The 22,165-nt window shown below is 49.1% G+C and overlaps 1 protein-coding gene and 1 long non-coding RNA gene across 2 annotated transcripts in view; one reads left to right on the top strand and one right to left on the bottom strand.

Annotated features, from left to right (window-relative positions):
• LOC139260143 (uncharacterized) overlaps positions 1-17,357 on the bottom strand; it is a 73,664-nt gene extending 56,307 nt beyond the window's left edge. Inside the window, exon 1 of the long non-coding RNA XR_011592723.1 lies at positions 17,291-17,357. This is a non-coding gene — a long non-coding RNA (uncharacterized lncRNA). The remainder of the gene's footprint in view (positions 1-17,290) is intronic.
• The window catches only part of entpd1 (ectonucleoside triphosphate diphosphohydrolase 1), a 96,563-nt gene extending 76,536 nt beyond the window's left edge, over positions 1-20,027 (top strand). Inside the window, exons 3-10 of the mRNA XM_070876347.1 lie at positions 1,564-1,681; positions 2,780-2,930; positions 7,931-8,090; positions 8,853-9,062; positions 12,534-12,791; positions 14,479-14,595; positions 15,906-16,040; positions 19,083-20,027. Of these exons, the coding sequence (XP_070732448.1) occupies positions 1,564-1,681; positions 2,780-2,930; positions 7,931-8,090; positions 8,853-9,062; positions 12,534-12,791; positions 14,479-14,595; positions 15,906-16,040; positions 19,083-19,289 (1,356 nt within the window). The 3' untranslated portion in view covers positions 19,290-20,027. The remainder of the gene's footprint in view (positions 1-1,563; positions 1,682-2,779; positions 2,931-7,930; positions 8,091-8,852; positions 9,063-12,533; positions 12,792-14,478; positions 14,596-15,905; positions 16,041-19,082) is intronic.
• The last annotated feature ends 2,138 nt before the right edge of the window (positions 20,028-22,165 follow it).

Below are 22,165 nucleotides of genomic sequence, written 5' to 3'. Positions count from 1 at the left end.
GGGCTGCTTCATTATCTGAGGAGTTCTGAATTGCACTGAATACTGTGATATCATCAGCGAACATCCCCACTTCTGACTTTATGATGGAGGGAAGGTCATTGATGAAGCAGCTGAAGATGGCTGGACCTAGGACAGTTGCCCTAGGAACTCCTGAAGCAACGTCCTGCGGCTGGGATAATTGACTCCAACAACCACAACGACAACCATCTTCTTTGGGGGCATAGTGTCAGGATAAGGGGTTGGCCATTTAGGACTGTGATGAGGACGAATTTCATCACTCAGAGGGTTGTGAGTCTTTAGAATTTTCTGCCCCAAAGGGCTGTGAATGCTAAGTCATTGAGTATATTCAATTCTGAGGTAGATAGATTTTAGGAATCAAGGGACCGGGCAGGAAAGTGGAGTTGAGGTTAAAGAACAGCCATGATCTTATTGAATGGCAGAGCAGGCTCGAAGGGCTGTATGGCCTACTCCTGCTTCTAATTCTTATGTTCTTAATCGCAGAGAATTAACTTGATCCCAGAGGAGAAGGACAGTCTGACTGAAGACTGATGGGAACATACAGGGAGATCTGAAAACATGTAATTGGACAGATATTGGGCAACATTGGTGCTGGAGTGGAAGGCTGTCACTGCCCAAGTGGCATGGTCTGTCCCAATTCCAGTGACAGAAAGTTTGCTTCCATTCCATGACTGCACCTGGATCTCCTGGTTCCATGAGTCAGCTGACATATGCCTTTCCTTGTCTCTCTCATTGAAAGTAAGAGAATGTTGTTTGGAGACAAGGTTATTGAGGCACACAATCGATGGCAGATGAGTATACCTGGAATGGTCTGGAGATCCACTCAACTTCCCAGCTAACACCAAGCCATCAACAACAGTTTCTATACATCCCACGTTGAGTGATGCAACATTACAGCTCTCTCTCCTACTCTCTGCCTTTGTCATAACAGTGGCCTTGGGCCACTAATCCAGCACTGCCCACTCATGATGATGATGATTCTGTTCCTTCAGATCCCACATCCTCAGTGTTCCCAATCTCTGGACTGTCACAGATCCCACACCCTCAGTGTTCCCCATCATGGAAGGTGAGCAGGATGTCACGCCAGTGACAGGCAGTGTCAGTTCTTATTTCACTTGTGTGATGGACTATCAGAAGCTCACACTGCAGGCGACGTGGCACAAGGCATGATTGCCAACTATGATCTCCAAACTGTGAGCTGCCAATGTGAATCAGAGCAGAAGGCAGGCTCCATAGACAGGCACAGCCCATCAGGGAAGAAGCAAGACTCTCCCTTCTGCCCAGACCAGAAGCACGACACCAGTTCCTGCTGTGGACAAGACAATGGCCCAAAGACTGGGAAATCCATAAGCGCGAGACCCTGCTGAATTTAAAATGGACAAAGGGGAGCAGTGATGCAGTTTCATGTTCCTGAGCCATAATTTCTGAATATTGTGTCTGATGAGTGAATAGATTCCCTAAGCTATGGTGATGTGTTACAATGCAGTACAATCTAATATATCTCTCAATGCTGAATGATGCTGTATTCCATTGCCTGTCCAACAGTATGGAATAGTTCTTGATGCTGGATCCTCTCACACTGCTCTGTACATCTATCAGTGGCCGGCTGAGAAGATGAATGACACCGGCCTAGTCCAGCAGCTGAAATGCTGCAATGTGAAAGGTACGAGATTCTCCTCTTGCAGTTTATCTGTCGGTAACTGAGCCCCTGAAGCAATGGATGCCACGATATTAAACCACCCCCCACCCCTCCCACGACTGGTGGGAGAGGGTTGGTGGCAGGGTGGGGGCGGGGGGAATACAGGGAACTGAAAGAGGGCGGATATCAGGGTGCTGTGAATGTACCACCGTGGACATTTCATTAACATATTTATATCGGGCTCCCACTGTGCAATTGTGTGGCCAATTTAAAATTGACTGCTACTGCATTTCCTGGGGAGAAAGGGAGGCGAGATCCTACAGCTCCACAAGGCAGGTGTCACTTTCAGCACTCCTCGCAGGCCAGGAGGAGCAGAAGTGCTCCCCCCGGCCTCTCGAGGAAGCCTGCCTCCCCCAGTCCCGATCACCAGCCTCCCCTGCCCTCCCGATCGTGGCCTCTCTCCCTCCCCCCCAATCACGGCCACTTTCCCCCCCGCCACCAACATCTCCCAATCATGGCCTCTATCTCCCTAACCCCCTCCCGATCATGGCCTCTCCAACCCCTCCCCCCTCCCACTCGCAGCCTCTCCCTCCCTCCCCCCTCCCAATCACGGCCAGCCTCTCCCTTCCTGATTGCTGGGGACCATCCCTCAGGATCCTTGGCTGCAGCTTCCTGCCACATTCTTCAGCTGTTCTCGGCCTCGCCCTCCCAATAAATAGCGGGACCCGAGTATCTCACTCACTACCACATGGCTACAAGCTCACTTGCATGAAACCAACTGCCTTTGAAAATGGTGTTTCTTTGTGCCGAGGGTGTAAGTGTTGGTAAATGTCGCATCACCTGATGGTTGAGAGTATAACTGGCATTGCTGTGAGTATTGAAGCACACCCTCCATAACTAGGAGAATGGGTCACGGTGGAGTGGTGAATCGCTCTCTTTTTCTCCTTTCCTCCCTCTTTTTGGCTCTTCCCCCATCTCTCTGCTCTCTGCTGCATCAAAAACATTTTAAAATCCACAAGTTGGTAACAGAATCACAATAATATTATTTGGTTACATGTATGTATTCTGCCCCCTGGAGGAAGGCTGTGTCATGACAGGGTTTCTCTTCTCCCTCCCTCACAGGTCCTGGGATTTCCAGTTATTGGATGGATGTTGGAGCGGCTGGACGCTCCCTGAAACAGTGTCTCGATGAGGCTAAAGAGACAATTCCAGAGCAGCAGCACAGAGAGACCCCGGTGTATTTGGGAGCTACAGCTGGCATGCGCTTACTGAGGTTAGAGTATGTGAGAACAGTCCTTCACATCCACTGCCACCTCTCGACGACTCACCCTTCTGAGACTGGCATTTTTCACAGATTTTAAACATATTGGATTGATTTTTGACTTTAAATAGAGACGAGAGCATGAACTCTGTAATGAACCCCCACAGCAGCCAGCGTCACACTAGCATTGGCACAGCCCAAGGGACTCGGACACTTCCCAGTACCTGAGTCAGGCTGCTCCTCGGCACCTGTTGGGCAGCTAGTTACAGACTGTTAACTGGTTAACCTTTGCCACTGGTCAAAGGCCTAACTCTGTCAAGCCTGTGTGGGGGCTGATGTGCAACGGTCACCACACGTTAAAAAAATCCATGCACAGGCAGCTTCCACCCCTTCAAATGGAGTTCAGGACTGGAACATCGGGTCCTTCATTGAAACATCTGTGAACACATGTGGAAGCAAGTCATCCTTGTTTGAGGGACCGCCTATGATACAGACTGTTTCAGGGAGCCGCTCAGCTGACGGGCTTGTCTGGAGAACACAAGTGTGGAGGCAGGCTGGTGTGCACAGAGTGATATTAACGCAGTGCTTCTAAACAGAATGCTAAATTTGGGAAGTTGGAGAGAGTGGGGAGACAGGCTACCCTTTCTGCAGGAGCAAGTGTCACAACAGTCAATCCAAACTCATTGGAGAACTGCGAAAGATCTGACTCCGGTTCAGTTCGACTGTATCCGGACAGGAACAGTCGGGCACTTTGCCCGATTGACCCAAGAACGAAGGGGCCTCCTTGTGTGGCGAGAGGATTAGTTGGCATTTAACCAGGTTACAGAACCTGAGCTGACTACAAGCTGCATGGAATGAGCCCGACCTCTGAACCTCTCCCAGAAACCTTCACTGCACCAGAACCAACCAGCTGCTCGAACATTACAGATTATTCATTAGGTTGAAGACACCACACTGCTGCTCTTCCCCCACAGACCATCTTACAGCCACAGAAAGTCTCAGGAATTTCCAGGCAGCTGCTTTCCAACAGGGATTGTCACCATGTCCTGTCCTAACTGGCCTAAATCATAGAATCTTACAGCACAGAAGGAACTCTTTTGGCCTGTTGTGCCTGTACCCTGACTGACCTTCCTGCCGATATTTCTTCGCTTTTATTTCAATAGCTGTATTGCTTTAACTCTTCAACACTGGAATATCTACAAACTCCTCAAACCCGATGCCAAAAGTCCTTCAATTCCTTGGAGAGCAAACAAATGATCTTGGTCGCATCACTTATTCCTGTGACTATAACCAGCCAGCTGCTCCATGCTCCCTTGATATTTGCAGCAATTTTCTATTCCTGTTGTCTTTTAGGCTCCGACAGTTCTTTCAGTTTCCAGTCAGTAATATTTCCTCTATTTGTTCTCTCCTCTCCTTTCCCAACCTGTCCCTGCTGAACTCTACCTTCAGTGCCTCAGGACACAGCTCATTTCCCCCTTTAGCCACTTGGCTCTGCTTAGAATGTTATTTTTCTCTTCCTTGGCGTAATCCTTATATTTACATCTTTCAGTAATTGTTTAAAGCTTTAAACATTCACTCCCTCCACTACCGGCGCACTGTGGCTGCAGTGTGTACCGTCCACAGGATGCAGTGCAGTAACTCGCCAAGGCTTCTTCAGCAGCACCTCCCAAACCCGTGACCTCTCCCGCCTAGAAAGACAAGGGCAGCTGGCGCATGGGAACACCATCACCTCCACGTTCCCCTCCAAGTCACACACCATTCTGACATGGAAATATATTGCCGTTCCTTCATTGTCACTGGGTCACAATCCTGGAACTCCCTCCCCAACAGCACTGTGGGAGCACCTTCACCACACTGACTGCAGCGGCTTACCACCACCTTCTCGAGGCTACTAGCAATAAACAATAAATGCCGGCCTTGCAGCGACGCCCACATCCCGAGAATAAATAATGGAAAGGACGAGATTGCTGCTAACGAAGTGGAAGTGGTTTGCGCATGTGCGCTGCTGGTTTGTCATGGGAGCCGCTTTGTTAAAAACGTCTTTAAAAAGACGGAAAGGGAGCGGGCTGGTAAGAAAGCCCAGAACCTAAGAACATAAGCGCATAAGAAATAGGAGCAGGAGTAGGCCATAGACCCTTCAAGCCTGATCCGCCATTCAATAAGATCATGGCTGATCTGATTTTGGACTCAGCTCCACTTCCCCGCCTGCTCCCCATAACCCCTCACCCCACCCCCCCATCGCTCAAGAAACTGTCTATTTTGGTCTTAAATTTATTTAATGTCCCAGCTTCCACAGCTCTCTGAGGCAGAGAATTCCACAGATTCGTAACCCTCAGAAGAAATTTCTCCTCATCTCAGTTCTAAATGGGTGGCCCCTTATTCTAAGATCATGCCCTCTAGTTCTAGTCTCCCCCACCAGTGGAAACATCCCCTCTGCATCCACCTTGTCAAGCCCCCTCATAATCTTATACGTTTCTATAAGATCACCTCTCATTCTTCTGAATTCCAATGAGTAGAGGCCCAACCTACTCAACCTCAAAAGTCAACCCCCTCATTCCTAGAATCAACCTAGTAAACCTTCTCTGAACTGCCTCCAAAGCAAGTATATCCTTTCGTAAATATGGAAACCAAAACTGCACGCAGTATTCCAGGTGTGGCCTCACCAATACCCTGTGCAGCTATAACAAGACTTCCCCGCTTTTATTCTCGATCCCCTTTGCAATAAAGGCCAAGATTCCATTGGCCTTCCTGATCACTTGCTGTACCTGCATACTAACCGTTTGTGTTTCATGCACAAGTACCCCCAGGTCCTGCTGTACTGTAGCACTTTACAATCCTTCTCCATTTAAATAATAACTGATTTTTTTTTCCAAAGTGCATGACCTCACACTTTCCAACATTATACTCCATTTGCCAAATTCTTGCCCACTCACTTAGCCTCCAACAGCCTCTTTTAAATCCTCCTCACACATTGCCCTTCCTCCCATCTTTGTATCGTCAGCAAACTTGGCTACATTACACTCAGTCCCCTCTTCCAAGTCGTTAATATAGATTATAAATAGTTGCGGTCCCAGCACTGATCCTTGCGGCATCCCACCAAAATTCCCTGGATTCTGGGGAGGTCCCAGCAGATTGGAAAACTGCAAATGTAACGCCCCTATTCAAAAAAGGAGGCAGACAAAAAGCAGGAAACTTTCGACCAGTTAGCCTAACATCTGTGGTTGGGAAAATGTTGGAGTCCATTATTAAAGAAGCAGTAACAGGACATTTGGAAAAGCAAAATTTGGTCAGGCAAAGTCAGCATGGATTTATGAAGGGGAAGTCATGTTTGACAAATTTTCTGGAATTCTTTGAGGATGTAACAAACAGTGTGGATAAAGGGGAACCAGTGGATGTGGTGTATTTGGACTTTCAAAAGGCTTTTGACAAGGTCCCACACAGGAGATTAGTGTACAAAATTAAGGCACATGGTATTGGGGGTAATGTACTGACGTGGATAGAGAACTAGTTGGCAGACAGGAAGCAAAGAGTGGGAATAAACGGGTCCTTTTCAGAATGGCAGGCAGTGATTAGTGGGGTGCCGCAGGGTTCAGTGCTGGGACCTCAGCTATTTACAATATACATTAATGATTTAGACGAAGGAATTGAAGGTAATATCTCCAAATTTGCAGATGATACTAAGCTGGGTTGCAGTGCGAGCTGCGAGGAGGATGCTAGGAGGCTGCAGGGGGACTTGGACAGGTTAGGTGAATGGGCAAATGCATGGTAGATGCAGTACAATGTGGAAAAACAGGAAGGCAGATTATTATCTGAATGGTGGCAGATTAGTAAAAGGGGAGGTGCAACGAGACCTGGGTATCATGGTACATCAGTCATTGAAGGGAGACATGCAGGTACAGCAGGCAGTAAAGAAAGCAAATGGCATGCTGACCTTCATAGCAAGGGGATTTGAGTATAGGAGCAGGGAGGTCTTACTGCAGTTGTACAGGGCCTTGGTGAGACCACATCTTGAGTATTGTGTGCAGCTTTGTTCTCCTAATCTGAGGAAGGACATTCTTGCTATTGAGGGAGTGCAGCGAAGGTTCATCAGACTGATTCCTGGGATGGCAGGACTGACATATGAAGAAAGACTGGATCGACTGGGCTTAAATTCACTGGAATTTAGAAGAATGAGAGGGAATCTCAGGAATATATAAAATTTTGACGGGATTGGACAGGTTAGATGCAGGAAGAATGTTCCCGATGTTGGGGAAGTCCAGAACCAGGGGTCACAGTCTAAGGATAAGGAGTAAGCCATTTAGGTCCGAGATGAGGAGAAACTTCTTCACTCAGAGAATTGTGAACCTGTGGAATTCTACCACAGAAAGTTGTTGAGGTCAGTTTGTTAGATATATTCAAAAGGGAGTTAGATGTGGCCCTTACGGCTAAAGGGATCAAGGGGTATGGAGAGAAAGCAGGTACTGAAGTTGCATGATCAGCCATGATCATATTGAATGGTGGTGCAGGCTCGAAGGGCCGAATGGCCTACTCCTGCACCTATTTTTGATGTTTCTATGTTTTCTATGAGATGTGCCGTGTGGGGAATGTAGTGAGCTTGGGAGGAACAGGTGACTTTGAACCTCTGGTTCCCAAAGCTCTTCCCCACTGGGGGTTTCCTCGCCTCCTGTCTGGGTCTGTTCAGACTCACTGATGAAGATTGATCATTGTGATTGGTCAACAACTCCATTATCGTTGGATCATGTGATGACTGAGATGGCAGAAGGTGAACTCGATAGGCCTTGGCCTTTTCCTGCTGTTCCCTTTTGCTGAGGGTTTGAGCTCCGAGCTGACACGTTGAGGTTTTGCATGTCATGCTGTTGATCAGCAAGCCTGCTGCTGATTTATTCGAGGATGTGGACACACTGAGCTCAGTACCTGGTGTAGGGGCTCAGCAATACCGAGTGGGGAGTGAATCCTCTGGATCAGCTCGTCGGATATTTCATACAGTCCCTGTCTTTCTTTCTGTTTTCCAGTTTACAGAACCACACTCAGTCCGAGAGACTTCTCCACTCGGTGGAAGAATTCATCAGCTTCTATCCATTTAATTTCCAAGGTGCGCGTATTATTAACGGACAAGATGAGGGAGCTTTTGGCTGGATTACCATCAATTACCTAATGGAAAACTTCCTGCAGGTATTCCCAGAAACATTAACCATTAAATAGTCCTGTGACTTTATTCTGACTGCACTGTAAAAATACTGAGCTTTAAGCAGTTCAGAGTTCTCGTGTCTCCAGTTTCTCCGTCAGTGGGGTCTGGATAAGCAGCCGACCTGAGCTCCAGTCTGAGACCGCGGTCTGAACCCCGACGGGGACTTGGAATTTCTGACAAGTGCACCCGCCTTGTGCAGCTACAGGTGGTTGTGGGCCCAGTGATGGAGGGCCCCTGGGATCTGCCCTTCTACCCACCGCGGATCTTTGGGTCCTGCCTTTCTCTGGTCGGGGAGTTATTGACAGACACACTCGCAGCCATCGGAGTGGGTGTGACCAGTGGCTGAAACAGAACCTCCCTCCCCATGCTGCTCCATCATATTGATGGACTATTCCAGCCCCTGGTCCCGGTCCCCAGTCTTAAAGCCCCAGCTCAGACTGTGCGTGTGTCTGTCTATCTGTCTATCTGTCTATCTGTCTATCTGTCTGTCTGTCTGTCTGTCTGTCTGTCTGTCTGTCTGTCTGTCTGTCTGTGCGTGCGTGTGTGATTCCAATGATTCGTGCTGTTAATAGACAAAGGACTTACCTGTGTGGCGTGTGCTGTGGGAAGGCAGGTTGGAAGAACACTTGCTTGCAATATTCAGCACATCCGTCATGTTGAAAAATTTGAATGAAGTACTGAAAGTGTCAGTAATGGGGTCTGTTCAATGATTTCTGGTCTCACTCTCCCTCTTCCCTGTTTATTAGGATAGTGCGGAAGGAAACCCTGAAACACTCGGGGCGATGGACCTGGGGGGTGCCTCCACACAGATCACGTTTGTTCCTGATGGGAAGATTGAATCGGAGCAAAGTTCTCTACATTTCCGCCTGTATGGGAAGAGTTACAACATGTACACACACAGCTACCTGTGTTACGGAAAGGATCAGGCTCTGAAACTGCTACTGGAAAAACTGAATGTAAGGAAGGAGGAGGAGGTAGAGGAGATAATGGATGGGATAAGAATTGGTAAAGACGAGGTATTAGAAAGACTGGCTGTACTTAAAGTAGATAAATCACCTGGACCAGATGGGAGGCATAGAAACATAGAAACATAGAAAATAGGTGCAGGAGCAGGCCATTCAGCCCTTCTAGCCTGCACCGCCATTCAATGAGTTCATGGCTGAACATGAAACTTCAGTACCCCCTTCCTGCTTTCTCGCCATAACCCTTGATCCCCCGAGTAGTAAGGACTTCATCTAACTCCCTTTTGAATATATTTAGTGAATTGGCCTCAACTACTTTCTGTGGTAGAGAATTCCACAGGTTCACCACTCTGGGTGAAGAAGTTTCTCCTCATCTCGGTCCTAAATGGCTTACCCCTTATCCTCAGACTGTGACCCCTGGTTCTGGACTTCCCCAACATTGGGAACATTCTTCCTGCATCTAACCTGTCTAAACCCGTCAGAATTTTAAACGTTTCTATGAGGTCCCCTCTCATTCTTCTGAACTCCAGTGAATACAAGCCCAGTTGATCCAGTCTTTCTTGATAGGTCAGTCCCGCCATCCCGGGAATCAGTCTGGTGAATCTTCGCTGCACTCCCTCAATAGCAAGAATGTCCTTCCTCAAGTTAGGAGACCAAAACTGTACACAATACTCCAGGTGTGGCCTCACCAAGGCCCTGTACAACTGTAGCAACACCTCCCTGCCCCTGTATTCAAATCCCCTCGCTATGAAGGCCAACATGCCATTTGCTTTCTTAACCGCCTGCTGTACCTGCATGCTAACCTTCAATGACTGATGTACCATGACACCCAGGTCTCGTTGCACCTTCCCTTTTCCTAATCTGTCACCATTCAGATAATAGTCTGTCTCTCTGTTTTTACCACCAAAGTGGATAACCTCACATTTATCCACATTATACTTCATCTGCCATGCATTTGCCCACTCACCTAACCTATCCAAGTCACTCTGCAGCCTAATAGCATCCTCCTCGCAGCTCACAATGCCACCCAACTTAGTGTCATCCGCAAATTTGGAGATACTGCATTTAATCCCCTCGTCTAAATCATTAATGTACAATGTAAACAGCTGGGGCCCCAGCACAGAACCTTGCGGCACCCCACTAGTCACTGCCTGCCATTCTGAAAAGTACCCGTTTACTCCTACTCTTTGCTTCCTGTCTGACAACCAGTTCTCAATCCACGTCAGCACACTACCCCCAATCCCATGTGCTTTAACTTTGCACATTAATCCTAGAATGCTGAGGGAAATGAAGGAAGAAATCGCGGAGATACTGGCCATACATAATCTTCCAATCCTCCTTAGAAACGGGGGTGGTGCCAGAGGACTGGAGAATCACAAATGTAACACCCTTGTTCTAAAAAGGGTGTAAAGATAAACCCAGCAACTACAGGCCAGTCAGTTTAACCTCGGTAGTGGGGAAGCTTTTAGAAACAATAATCAGGGACAAAATTAACAGTCACTTGGATAAGTGTGGATTAATTAAGGAAAGTCAGCACGGATTTGTTAAAGGCAAATCATATTTAACCAACTTGATTGTGTTTTTTGATGAGACAACAGAGAGGATTGATGAGGGCAATGCAGTTGATGTGTATATGGATTTTCAAAAGGCGTTCAACAAAGTGCCACATAATAGGCTTGCCAGCAAAGATGAAGCCCATGGAATAAAAGGGACAGTGGCAGCATGGATACAAAATTAGCTAATGACAGGAAACAGAGAATAGTGGTGAATGGTTGTTTTTCGGACTGGAGGAAGGTATACAGTAGTGTTCCCCAGAGGTCGGTTCTAGGACCACTGCTTTTCATAATATATATTAATGACTTGGATGTGGGTGTACAGAACACAATTTCAAAATTTGCAGATGACACAAAATTGGGAAGTATAGTGAACAGTGAGGAGGATAGTGATAGACTTCAGGAAGACAGACAGGCTGGTGAAATGGACGGACACGTGGCAGATGAAATTTAATGCAGGAAAGTGCGAAGTGATACATTCTGGTAGGAAGACCGAGGAGAGGCAATATAAACTAAATGGTACGATCCTAAACGGGGTGCATGAACAGAGAGACCTGAGGTAAATGTGCACAAATCTTTGAAGGTGACAGGGCAGGTGGAAAAAGTGGTTAAAAAAGCTTACGGGATCCTGGGCTTCATGAATAGAGGCGTCGAGTACAAAAGCGTGGAAATGATGATGAACCTTTATAAAACACTGGTTCGGCCTCAACTGGAGTATTGTGTCCAATTCTGGGCACCGCACTTTAGGAAGGATGTGAAGGCCTTCGAGAGGGTGCAGAAAAAATTTACGAGAATTATTCCAGGGATGAGGGACTTCAGTTACGTGGATAGACTGGAGAAGTTGGGGTTGTTCTCCTTAGAGCAGAGAAGGTTGAGGGAAGATTTGATAGAGGTGTTCAAAATCATGAGGGGTCTGGACAGAGTAGAGAGAGAGAGAAACTGTTCCATTGGCAGAAGGGTCAAGAACCAGAGGACACAGATTTAAGGTGATTGGCAGAAGAACCAAAGGCGACATTAAAATAAAAACTTTTTACACAGCGAGTGTTAGGATCTGAAATGCAGTGCCTGAGAGGGTGGCGGGGGGCAGACTCAATCGTGGCTTTCAAAAGGGAATTGGATAAGTAGAAGGAAGGGCGGGGGAGTGGGACTGGTTGAAGTGCTCTTGCCGAGAGCTGGCACGGGCTTGACTGGCCGAATGGACTCCTTCCATGCTGGAACCATTCTATGATTCTAAAGAATACAGAATCACCTGCCTGACAGAGAGTACCTGCAAACCCTATGCTGTGGGAGCAGCTCACAGCCGCTGGACAGGCAAGGTTAGTGTCTGACTGCTCACACACACAGTGCTCACAGCCATACTGTTCTAATCACACATGTATCAAAGGGCAGCTTTGCTAACCATTGCATTAGCTCAATGTCTGACAAAGTGTCAGGCTAATTGGTACTGATACATGTAATGACAAGGGTTAGAGCTCGGTACTGGTACACAGAATAACAAGGGATGATTGACTCTGCAATTCCATTATAGGTCTGATCCCCTGTCGCTGGTCTTTAAGTGACCTAACACTGGGAGTCTGGGATGAGGTCAGATACCAGGCTGTGCATCGATGGAAGTTCCATCTCAGTGCATCTCCGCTAATGCAACAATTCCAAGGAATATCCTGGCTGGCCCTAACTCCTTCTGTTATAAGTTATATCAGAGGTGTGAGACAGGCAGAGAGCGGCCTGACTATAGGTTCAATAAGTCTCGCTGAACGAAAGCCCACCCTCCAGTTCCAGAGTTTACTCTGGCTTTGTTACCCCTCAGTTATTGAGCTGTATTTCTGGTGTAAGGACACAGTGCGGAGCCAGACCGAGTGTGCAGGCTGAGTGTTAAACACCTCGCTTACATTTACTCCTTTTCCTTTTTTAGGTGTCTGACAATGGAACCATTTTCAGCCCCTGTTTTAACAAAGGCTACACCAGATCCATCAATGTGACTGCTTTCTATAACAGTCCATGCACACCTGGCCAGCACAGCACAACTCATCAAACAGTGAGTCTGATTGGGACAGGGGACTCAGACCAATGCAGTAACCATGTTCGGAGCATCTTCAACTTCACGTCTTGCACCTGGAGCAGCTGCTCATTTGATGGGGTTTACCAGCCTGAGGTTCAGGGGCGCTTTGGGGTGAGTATTTTGCGTGTTTCCTGAAGCTTCCTCATTCTAAACTGACCGACTTTGTGATCGGTGCCTCTACACTGCCCCATCAGTGACCTGTCCCTCTACACTGCCCCATCAGTGATCTGTCCCTCTAGACTGCCCCATCAGTGACTGGTGCCTCTACACTGCCCCGTCAGTGAGTGACCCGTCCCTCTACACTGCTCCGTCAGTGAGTGACGCGTCCCTCTACACTGCCCCATCAGTGAGTGACTGGTGCCTCTACACTGCCCCATCAGTGACCCGTCCCTCTACACTGCCCCATCAGTGACCCGTCCCTCTACACTGCCCCATCAGTGACCTATCCCTCTAGACTGCCCCATCAGTGACCTGTCCCTCTACACTGCCCCGTCAGTGAGTGACCCGTCCCTCTACACTGCCCCGTCAGTGAGTGACGCGTCCCTCTACACTGCCCCATCAGTGACCCGTCCCTCTACACTGCCCCGTCAGTGAGTGACCCGTCCCTCTACACTGCCCCGTCAGTGAGTGACCCGTCCCTCTACACTGCCCCGTCAGTGAGTGACCCGTCCCTCTACACTGCCCCGTCAGTGAGTGACCCGTCCCTCTACACTGCCCCGTCAGTGAGTGACGCGTCCCTCTACACTGCCCCATCAGTGAATGACCCGTCCCTCTACACTGCCCCGTCAGTGAGTGACCCGTCCCTCTACACTGCCCCGTCAGTGAGTGACCCGTCCCTCTACACTGCCCCGTCAGTGAGTGACGCGTCCCTCTACACTGCCCCATCAGTGACCCGTCCCTCTACACTGCCCCATCAGTGACCCGTCCCTCTACACTGCCCCGTCAGTGAGTGACCCGTCCCTCTACACTGCCCCGTCAGTGAGTGACCCGTCCCTCTACACTGCCCCGTCAGTGAGTGACCCGTCCCTCTACACTGCCCCGTCAGTGAGTGACCCGTCCCTCTACACTGCCCCGTCAGTGAGTGACCCGTCCCTCTACACTGCCCCGTCAGTGAGTGACCCGTCCCTCTACACTGCCCCGTCAGTGAGTGACGCGTCCCTCTACACTGCCCCATCAGTGAATGACCCGTCCCTCTACACTGCCCCGTCAGTGAGTGACCCGTCCCTCTACACTGCCCCGTCAGTGAGTGACCCGTCCCTCTACACTGCCCCGTCAGTGAGTGACCCGTCCCTCTACACTGCCCCGTCAGTGAGTGACCCGTCCCTCTACACTGCCCCGTCAGTGAGTGACGCGTCCCTCTACACTGCCCCATCAGTGAATGACTGGTGCATCTACACTGCCCCATCAGTGACCTGTCCCTCTACACTGCCCCATCAGTGACCTGTCCCTCTACACTGCCCCATCAGCGACTGGTGCCTCTACACTGCCCCGTCAGTGAGTGACGCGTCCCTCTACACTGCCCCATCAGTGAGTGACCGGTGCCTCTACACTGCCCCATCAGTGAGTGACCGGTGCATCTACAATGCCCCATCAGTGACCCGTCCCTCTACACTGCCCCATCAGTGAGCGACTGGTCCTTCTACACTGCCCCATCAGTGAGTGACTGGTGCATCTACACTGCCCCATTGGTGAGTGACCAGTGCCTCTACAATGCCCCATCAGTGACCCGAACAATTTTATCTGGAGAATAATCCAAGTTTCTGTGGCGTTTCTCATTCCATCTCTCCTCTTCCCGCAGGCATTCTCTGCATTTTATTTTGTGATGAAATTCTTTAACCTGGTAGAGGGAGGGCCTCATGATCCGGATAAAGTGAAGCAGATACTGGATAAATTCTGCTCGAGGTCGTGGGATGAGGTAGGTGTGAGCTGCGGCTGTCCCAGTGTGAAAGTTCTGCAGCACAAGCTGTCCACAATCAGAGGGTGCAGCAAGGGGCAGGCACTGACTGCTGATCGAGCTTTATCACAGCAGGTGATACTTCCTATGCCTTGAATCGTGGGCATGTGGCTGTCGCAACTCTTAGCTGTCACTCTCCATAGTTTTGGAGAGGATTAACAGGCTGGCTGTACAAGGTAGAATTCAGCGAGGAGTCCGCTCGATTCATCACCTGCCTTTGGACTGAGCTGAGTCCGAGGGCAAAAGCTGGATTCACTACCATGAGGCTAATCGAGCTATACTGTCCCAGCACTGGGGAGAGGAACATCGTAAAACGGTGAGCCTCTTGATGCGAACCCGTTTTTTTTGGCGATCGCCACCCTTTCTCCAGCCATATCCCAGAAATGAATCTCAAGTGTTCGCTGAGCACAGGAAGTGAATATTTATGACTGAAGAAGATTACAATGAGACATGAATAGATGAGCTGGTCCCAATTACAACTAATCCTTCTCAAGGGATTGGCCGGAGTTTTCTGTTCATACCCCACCCAGGACAGGAACATCCCGGGATAACGGGAACAGGAGCGGAAACCCCCAACCTCAACTCAATGCACGGGGCTGAAGAGGACATAGAATCATAGAATGGTTACAGCACAGAAGGCCATTTGTCCCATCGAGCCCGTGCCGGCTCTCTGCAAGAGCACTTCAGCCAGTCCCACTCCCCCAAGTGAGACTAGTAGTTGTCCAACAGTATCTAGCCCTGTGTATATCTGTCAGCACTGATCACTCTGTGCAGAGTAAGGTCAGCAGCTCACTCAATGCAAACTTTCAACAAGGCAGTCATGCCCGGGGACCGCATGGCTCCTCGCCCCACACTAACCCGGGCCCACCTGTACACATACCCCGGGAACGCAGCCTCTGTCTCTCTTTATTCCTCTCTACCTTTTACATTCTGATATTTTTAGCATTACCTCCTTTTTTGTCCCTTTTACATTCTTTTATTCCTCCTATTTGCTTATTTTACGTTTTCTGCCGCCTTTCAACGGGAGTACCGGAGGCTTCAGTCCGGGCTTCCAGCTAACGGGCAGGGTGGCGCTCGGCTTAGCTCTCAGCGAGTGTTGCCTGGTGCTGCTATAACTACAAGCCCCCAGATTACTGTAAAGTTTAACTGTTACCTGGTGGTAACCTAATTTCTGACACCCCCTTCTAGTGTAGAACATGAGGAACAAGTGTGAGGATTAATCCCAGCAGTCATGAGCCTGGTTTCTCCTGACATTAACTTGTTGTTCACAGATTCAACAAACTTACCTGATTAAAGAGAAATACCTGAGTGAATACTGCTTCTCTGGACATTATATTCTCATCCTCCTGAACAACGTCTACAATTTTACCTCCAGTAATTGGAACACAATCAACTTTATGAAAAAGGTTTGTACCCGAGCCACTGTTCCCATCCCTCCCCAGCCACTGTCTCAGCATAAACCAGACCATTCCCATCTCGCCATCTAATTTGACCCCAAGCTGAGCTTCCAATCTCATATTCTTTCCATCACCAAGACCTCCTATTTCCATTTCTGTAATATCGCCCGTCTCAGCCCATCTGCTGCTGAAACCCTCATCCATGGTTTTGGTACCTACAGACTCAACTATTCCAGCGCTCTCCTGGCTGGTCTCCCACCTTCCATCCTCCATTAATTTCAGTTCATGTAAAACTCTGCTGCCTGTGTCCTAACCATCGCCATGTCTCGCTCACCCATCACAAAATAATTTTCGATCAGGGAGGCCAGTCATCCCATCTCAGTTCATCAATGCAAAATGATCCCAAGGTCTCCCTATTGCTGCATCCAACTGGTTCGTAAATGATTCCAGTGTTTGTGGTTGTGCTGCGCTATCTGGGAAGAAATTCCCCGACTGTCGGTCCTAAATTTGCCTTTTACTAGTTTAAACCTTTGACCCCTCGTCCTACTCCGACAATTTAAAGTAATAGTCCAATTTACTTTTTACGATCTTGTATATCCCCATGTTACTTGTTTGATGTTTCCTTTCAAATCTGAGCAGCCCAATTTCCAACCCTTCCTGATCACTCAGTTCCTTAAGATTGGGGATAATCCTCATGGATCTTCTCTGCACCACTTCCAGCACTTGAACATCTCAGTGACTGAGTTTGCAATGTGGGACTGACCAGAACTAGACCCAGTGCTCAAGGTGGGTCTGACCAGAGCCCTGTACAGTTTGAGCATTGCTTCCTTTGACTTGTACTCTACTGTTCTGACTAGGTAGTTTAACATTCTATTGTCGATGTAGTTGCTGCTCTGCATTGGTTCAACAATGTGCATCAATACTTTAAGACACCAAGGGCTAAAAATTCATTATAGCCTGGTTTGAGGCGGTGACACTGCCTGGGCGCTAATTTTACCGCCTTCAACCGGGATATTCCAAGAGGGGAGGGGAGGGGCGTGCTAAGGGAAGCGTTCCGCGCTAATCCTAGAGCGTTACGGGCAGGAGCGCTGCAGGGATAATGAAGTTCTGGCGCTAGGAGACCAGCATCTAATGGGGAAGTCAGCTGGACCAGCTGAAAAATGGGACCGAGTTTAGGGGAACTTTGGAAACCTCAGCAGCAGTATGTTAGACCGTAAGAAATCATAGCACTGTTGAAAGATTTTACACCGTCCACCCACCTGCTCCTGCTTTATAATATCGCCCCGGGAGCTTCCACGGGACGCCTGCTCTCCCTGTCGCCCTGTCGATGACGGCGTCAGGCGCTACGGCAGGTGAAAGGAGTGAAGTTCAGGATCGTGCCACTAACATCGCTTTGCACACTCAGGACGTCCCCAAGCGGGTGGCGCCGGAGTGCGCAGCGCTAAATGACAGCGCTTTGCCGCTAAACCAGCAATGAAGTTCGTGGCAGGCACTGACAGCGCAGCGCTTGGGCAGCAAGCACTTGGCGGCCCATTAGTGCTCCTCTCGGGCACGAATGGGTGGGTGGGGGGGGGGGAGCGCTAACAGGTGCCGTTAAGCAAACACATTTTTAGCCCCAAGTCTCTTTTAACTTCATCCGTAGCTATTTCCGCACCGTTCTAGTGTACATCGCGTCCATTTGTCCTTCCGATGTACAGTAATTTACATTTGTTTGTGATAAACTTTAACTGCCATTATTCTGTCCACTTACATTTTTTGTCCAGCTCCTTTAACTCCTGATTACACAGTCCCTCCTAGTTTGATATCATCTGCAAATCTTATTTATTTTATATTGAGCTGCTGAATCCAAAGCCTCAGAATTAGAATTCTTATCCTCGTGTTTAAGGTCTTTCCAGCCTCAGCTTTCCCGACCTCTGTAACCTCATCCGGCCCCATAATTCCTTCCCCAGAACTCTCCATTCTGCTCACTCTGGCATTCCCTCTATGTCGTCCTCCCTTCACCCCACCACCATGTTTCCAACTTACTGGGGGTGAAATCACTCTGGGGCAATTGCAGAAAACGGACGATAGCAAATTGATGATCTGTTTTACATTACTGACGGGATCTGTCTCAGGGTCCCAGTTACTGACGGGTTCGATCTCAGGGTCCCAGTTCCTGACTGGTTCTGTCTCAGGGTCCCAGTTCCTGACGGGTTCGATCTCAGGGTCCCAGTTCCTGACGGGATCTGTCTCAGGGTCCCAGTTACTGACTGGTTCGATCTCAGGGTCCCAGTTCCTGACGGGATCTGTCTCAGGGTCCCAGTTACTGACGAGTTCGATCTCAGGGTCCCAGTTCCTGACGGGTTCTATCTCAGGGTCCCAGTTCCTGACTGGTTCTGTCTCAGGGTCCCAGTTCCTGACTGGTTCTGTCTCAGGGTCCCAGTTCCTGACTGGTTCTGTCTCAGGGTCCCAGTTCCTGACGGGTTCGATCTCAGGGTCCCAGTTCCTGACTGGTTCTGTCTCAGGGTCCCAGTTACTGACGGGTTCTGTCTCAGGGTCCCAGTTACTGACGGGTTTGATTTCGGGGTCCCAGTTACTGACTGGTTCGATCTCAGGGTCCCAGTTACTGACTGGTTCGATCTCAGGGTCTCAGTTACTGACGGGTTCGATCTCAGGGTCCCAGTTACTGACGGGTTCGATCTCAGGGTTCCAGTTACTGACGGGTTCGGTCTCAGGGACCCAGTTACTGACGGGTTAGGACTCAGGGACCCAGTTACTGACGGGTTCGATCTCAGGGTCCCAGTTACTGACGGGTTCGATCTCAGGGTCCCAGTTACTGACGGGTTCGGTCTCAGGGACCCAGTTACTGACTGGTTCGGTCTCAGGGACCCAGTTACTGACGGGTTCGGTCTCAGGGACCCAGTTACTGATGGGTTCTGTCTCAGGGTCCCAGTTACTGACGGGTTCGGTCTCAGGGACCCAGTTACTGACGGGTTCTGTCTCAGGGTCTCAGTTACTGACTGGTTCTGTTTCAGGGTCCCAGTTACTAATTGTTTTCTTTCTTGTTTGCAGATTAAAGGAAGTGATGCCGGGTGGACCCTTGGTTACATGCTGAACCTTACAAACATGATTCCTGCGGAGCTGCCTTACTCCAAGCCCCTCACCCAAGCCTCGTACACGACAGTCATGGTCATCTTCTCCCTTCTGCTCGTCATTCTGATACTTCTTGTCTCTCTCATTGTTTGGAAGCGACATTGCAGAGCAGAGAAAAAGATATAATGTTTTTTACAAATGGAGATTTTCATGCCAGATTTAACAACATACTGGCATAAATCTGACATGAAATTGTAGTTTCGAGCTGGATGACTTCCATCCAATGTGGCTGTACCACCTCCAGCAGGGGCCAGTCAGTGGACAGTATACAATGGGACCATGGGACAATGGATACACACTCACTCTCTCTAAACTGGGGGATCCGCGACCGGACGTCATTTCAAACCTACTCCTCTTTATGAAACCAACATTGACTCAGTTCTTGCGAATTATTCTCAACAGCTGGGCCCGCCTCCTCACAGAGACCCACAACTCTCACTCACTTTGCACCGACGCTCTCTGCCGGTCGGTCACGCCGATTCCTCTTCCTGGCGCCGCGACCTTGTGCCATCCTCCTGACAGGTGATCAGAGCGCTTGCGGGGCTCGTCAAACACGTGCCCAAACGTTTCAAACAGTCACGTACAATCCCACAGTGCGGCTGTTACACAACATGCCAACGGGACTGTATGGCGGTGAATCATGTTTGTAGCAGCCTCTCAGCGTGTGCATGGGTGCTCGTGCCCTCGCTCACCTTGGCCAGCCTGCTGACGGCTTTAAACATTATCCAGCGCGCAGTAGCTAATAGTGGCCATCCGTTGCTGCAGAGTGCCCAGAGTTGGTGTGAGAAGCAGAGGCATCCATCTCTCATATCGAAGTAAATACTTGTTTTCTTAAAAGCATTATTAAAACACTCTTTACGTGCAGCACGCTCATATTTTGAGTATTATAATTTAGATGGGCCTCTGTGATTACTAATCCCAACACGCACTCGCCCTCTCTACAACACGCACTCGCCCTCTCTACAACACGCACTCGCCCTCTCTACAACACGCACTCGCCCTCTCTACAGCACGCACTCGCCCTCTCTACAACACGCACTCGCCCTCTCTACAACACGCACTCGCCCTCTCTACAACACGCACTCGCCCTCTCTACAACACGCACTCGTCCTCTCTACAACACGCACTCGCCCTCTCTACAACACGCACTCGTCCTCTCTACAGCACGCACTCGCCCTCTCTACAACACGCACTTTCATCCCATCTTTTCTACTTTGAGGACTGCCAACCTTTTAAGTACCTTCTCTTTAGCTATTTTTATCCTATCCAATTTCTCTACTATCTCCTCCTTTACTGTGACATTGGCAACATCCTCTTCTTTAGTGAAGACAGATGCAAAGTGCTCATTTAGTACCTTCGTCTTGTCCTCTGCCTCCACAAGAAGATCGCCTATTTGCTCCCTAATCGGCCCACTATCCTTTTAGTATTTATATATTAATAAAACACTCTTGGTTTCCTTTTATGTTAGCCGCGAATCTATTCTCACACTCTCTTTGACCCGCTTATTTTCTCTTTCCATTCTCCCCTGCACTTTCTATATTCAGCTTTGTTCTCTACATTATTATGAACGTCACAGTTATATAAGCCTCCTGGTTCTGTTTCATTCTAACCTCTATATCTTTAGTCATCCAGGGAGCTCCAGCATGGGGTGCCCTTCTTTTCCCCCTTGTTGGAATGTATCTAGTCTGCACCCAAACCATCTCTTTGATGGCTTCCCATTGCTCATTCATTGTTTTACCAGTTAAATGGCTCACATCACAGGGCATGGGTGAGCTTCCACTGCTACTCCAGGCAGGACTTGCTGGGTCATTGACTCCGTTACCAGGAACTGAGTGACAGCCCAGGTCTCCAGCTCTCACCAATAAGCTAAGCTCTCTCGTCACTTATTACTGAGTCTGCCACACAAGGTTAACCTAGAGCCGAACTTCGATTGTGAGGCGAGCTGCATCGATATAACAAGTCTCCACTCAATCTCCCAAAGAGAACTCTGATTAGATAACAGAGAAGTGTTCAAATGCATTTGCAATTTGTCTCACTATTTATAAGGGTAAATCTCACTCCTACCACATTCACTCTCTGGGCAGGTCACAACTTGTTCACTTGGGCTGAAGGTGGCTGCACTGAAATGAACCTTGTCTGTTGACAAAAATCTTTAAAGCAATCTATTTATAGCAGAACTAACTTGAACTCACTACAGATACAAACTTCTTAAATTCACTGTTGATTAATTGGGATGAATATTTTGTAAGTGAGCCTGTACTTTAACACAGACTGCAGAGACCAGGCTCCCATTCTGCCTCCAGGCCAGATCCAAGGTCATCCCATCCTCTGTCATCGAACTACAGTACGCGGATGACACTTACATCTACGCATACTCGGAGGCCGAACTCCAAGCCATCGTCAACACCTTCATCAAGGCTTACGAAAGCATAGGTCTTACATTAAACATCCATAAGACAAAGGTCCTCCACCAATCTGACCCCGCCACACAGCACTGCCCCCCCCAATCACCAATATCCACGGCCCAGCCTTGGACAATGTGAACCATTTTCCATACCTCGGGAGCCTACTATCAGCAAGGGCAGACATCGATGACGAGGTTCAACACCACCTTCAGTGTGCCAGCGCAGCCTTCAGTCGCCTGAGAAAGAGAGTGTTTGAAGACCAGGACCTCAAATTTGGCACCAAGCTTATGGTCTGCAGGGCAGTGGTGATACCCGCCCTCCTATATGTCTCAGAGACATGGACATCTCAAAGTGCTGGAGAAGTACCACCAGCGCTGCCTCCGCAAGATCCTGCAAATCCACTGGGAGGATAGACGCACCAACGTCAATGTCCTCGTTCAGGCCAACATCCCTAGCATTGAAGCACTGACCATGTTCGACCAGCTCTGTTGGGCGGGCCACATCGCATGCCGGACACGATACTCCCTAAGCAAGCGCTGTACTTGGAGCTCTAACACGGTAAGCGAGCCCCAGGTGAGCAGAGGAAATGTTTCAAGG

This window comes from Pristiophorus japonicus, chromosome 3 (genome assembly GCF_044704955.1).
Source record: "Pristiophorus japonicus isolate sPriJap1 chromosome 3, sPriJap1.hap1, whole genome shotgun sequence".
Lineage (NCBI taxonomy): Eukaryota > Metazoa > Chordata > Chondrichthyes > Pristiophoridae > Pristiophorus > Pristiophorus japonicus.
This window is presented reverse-complemented; position numbering and strand designations above follow the sequence as displayed.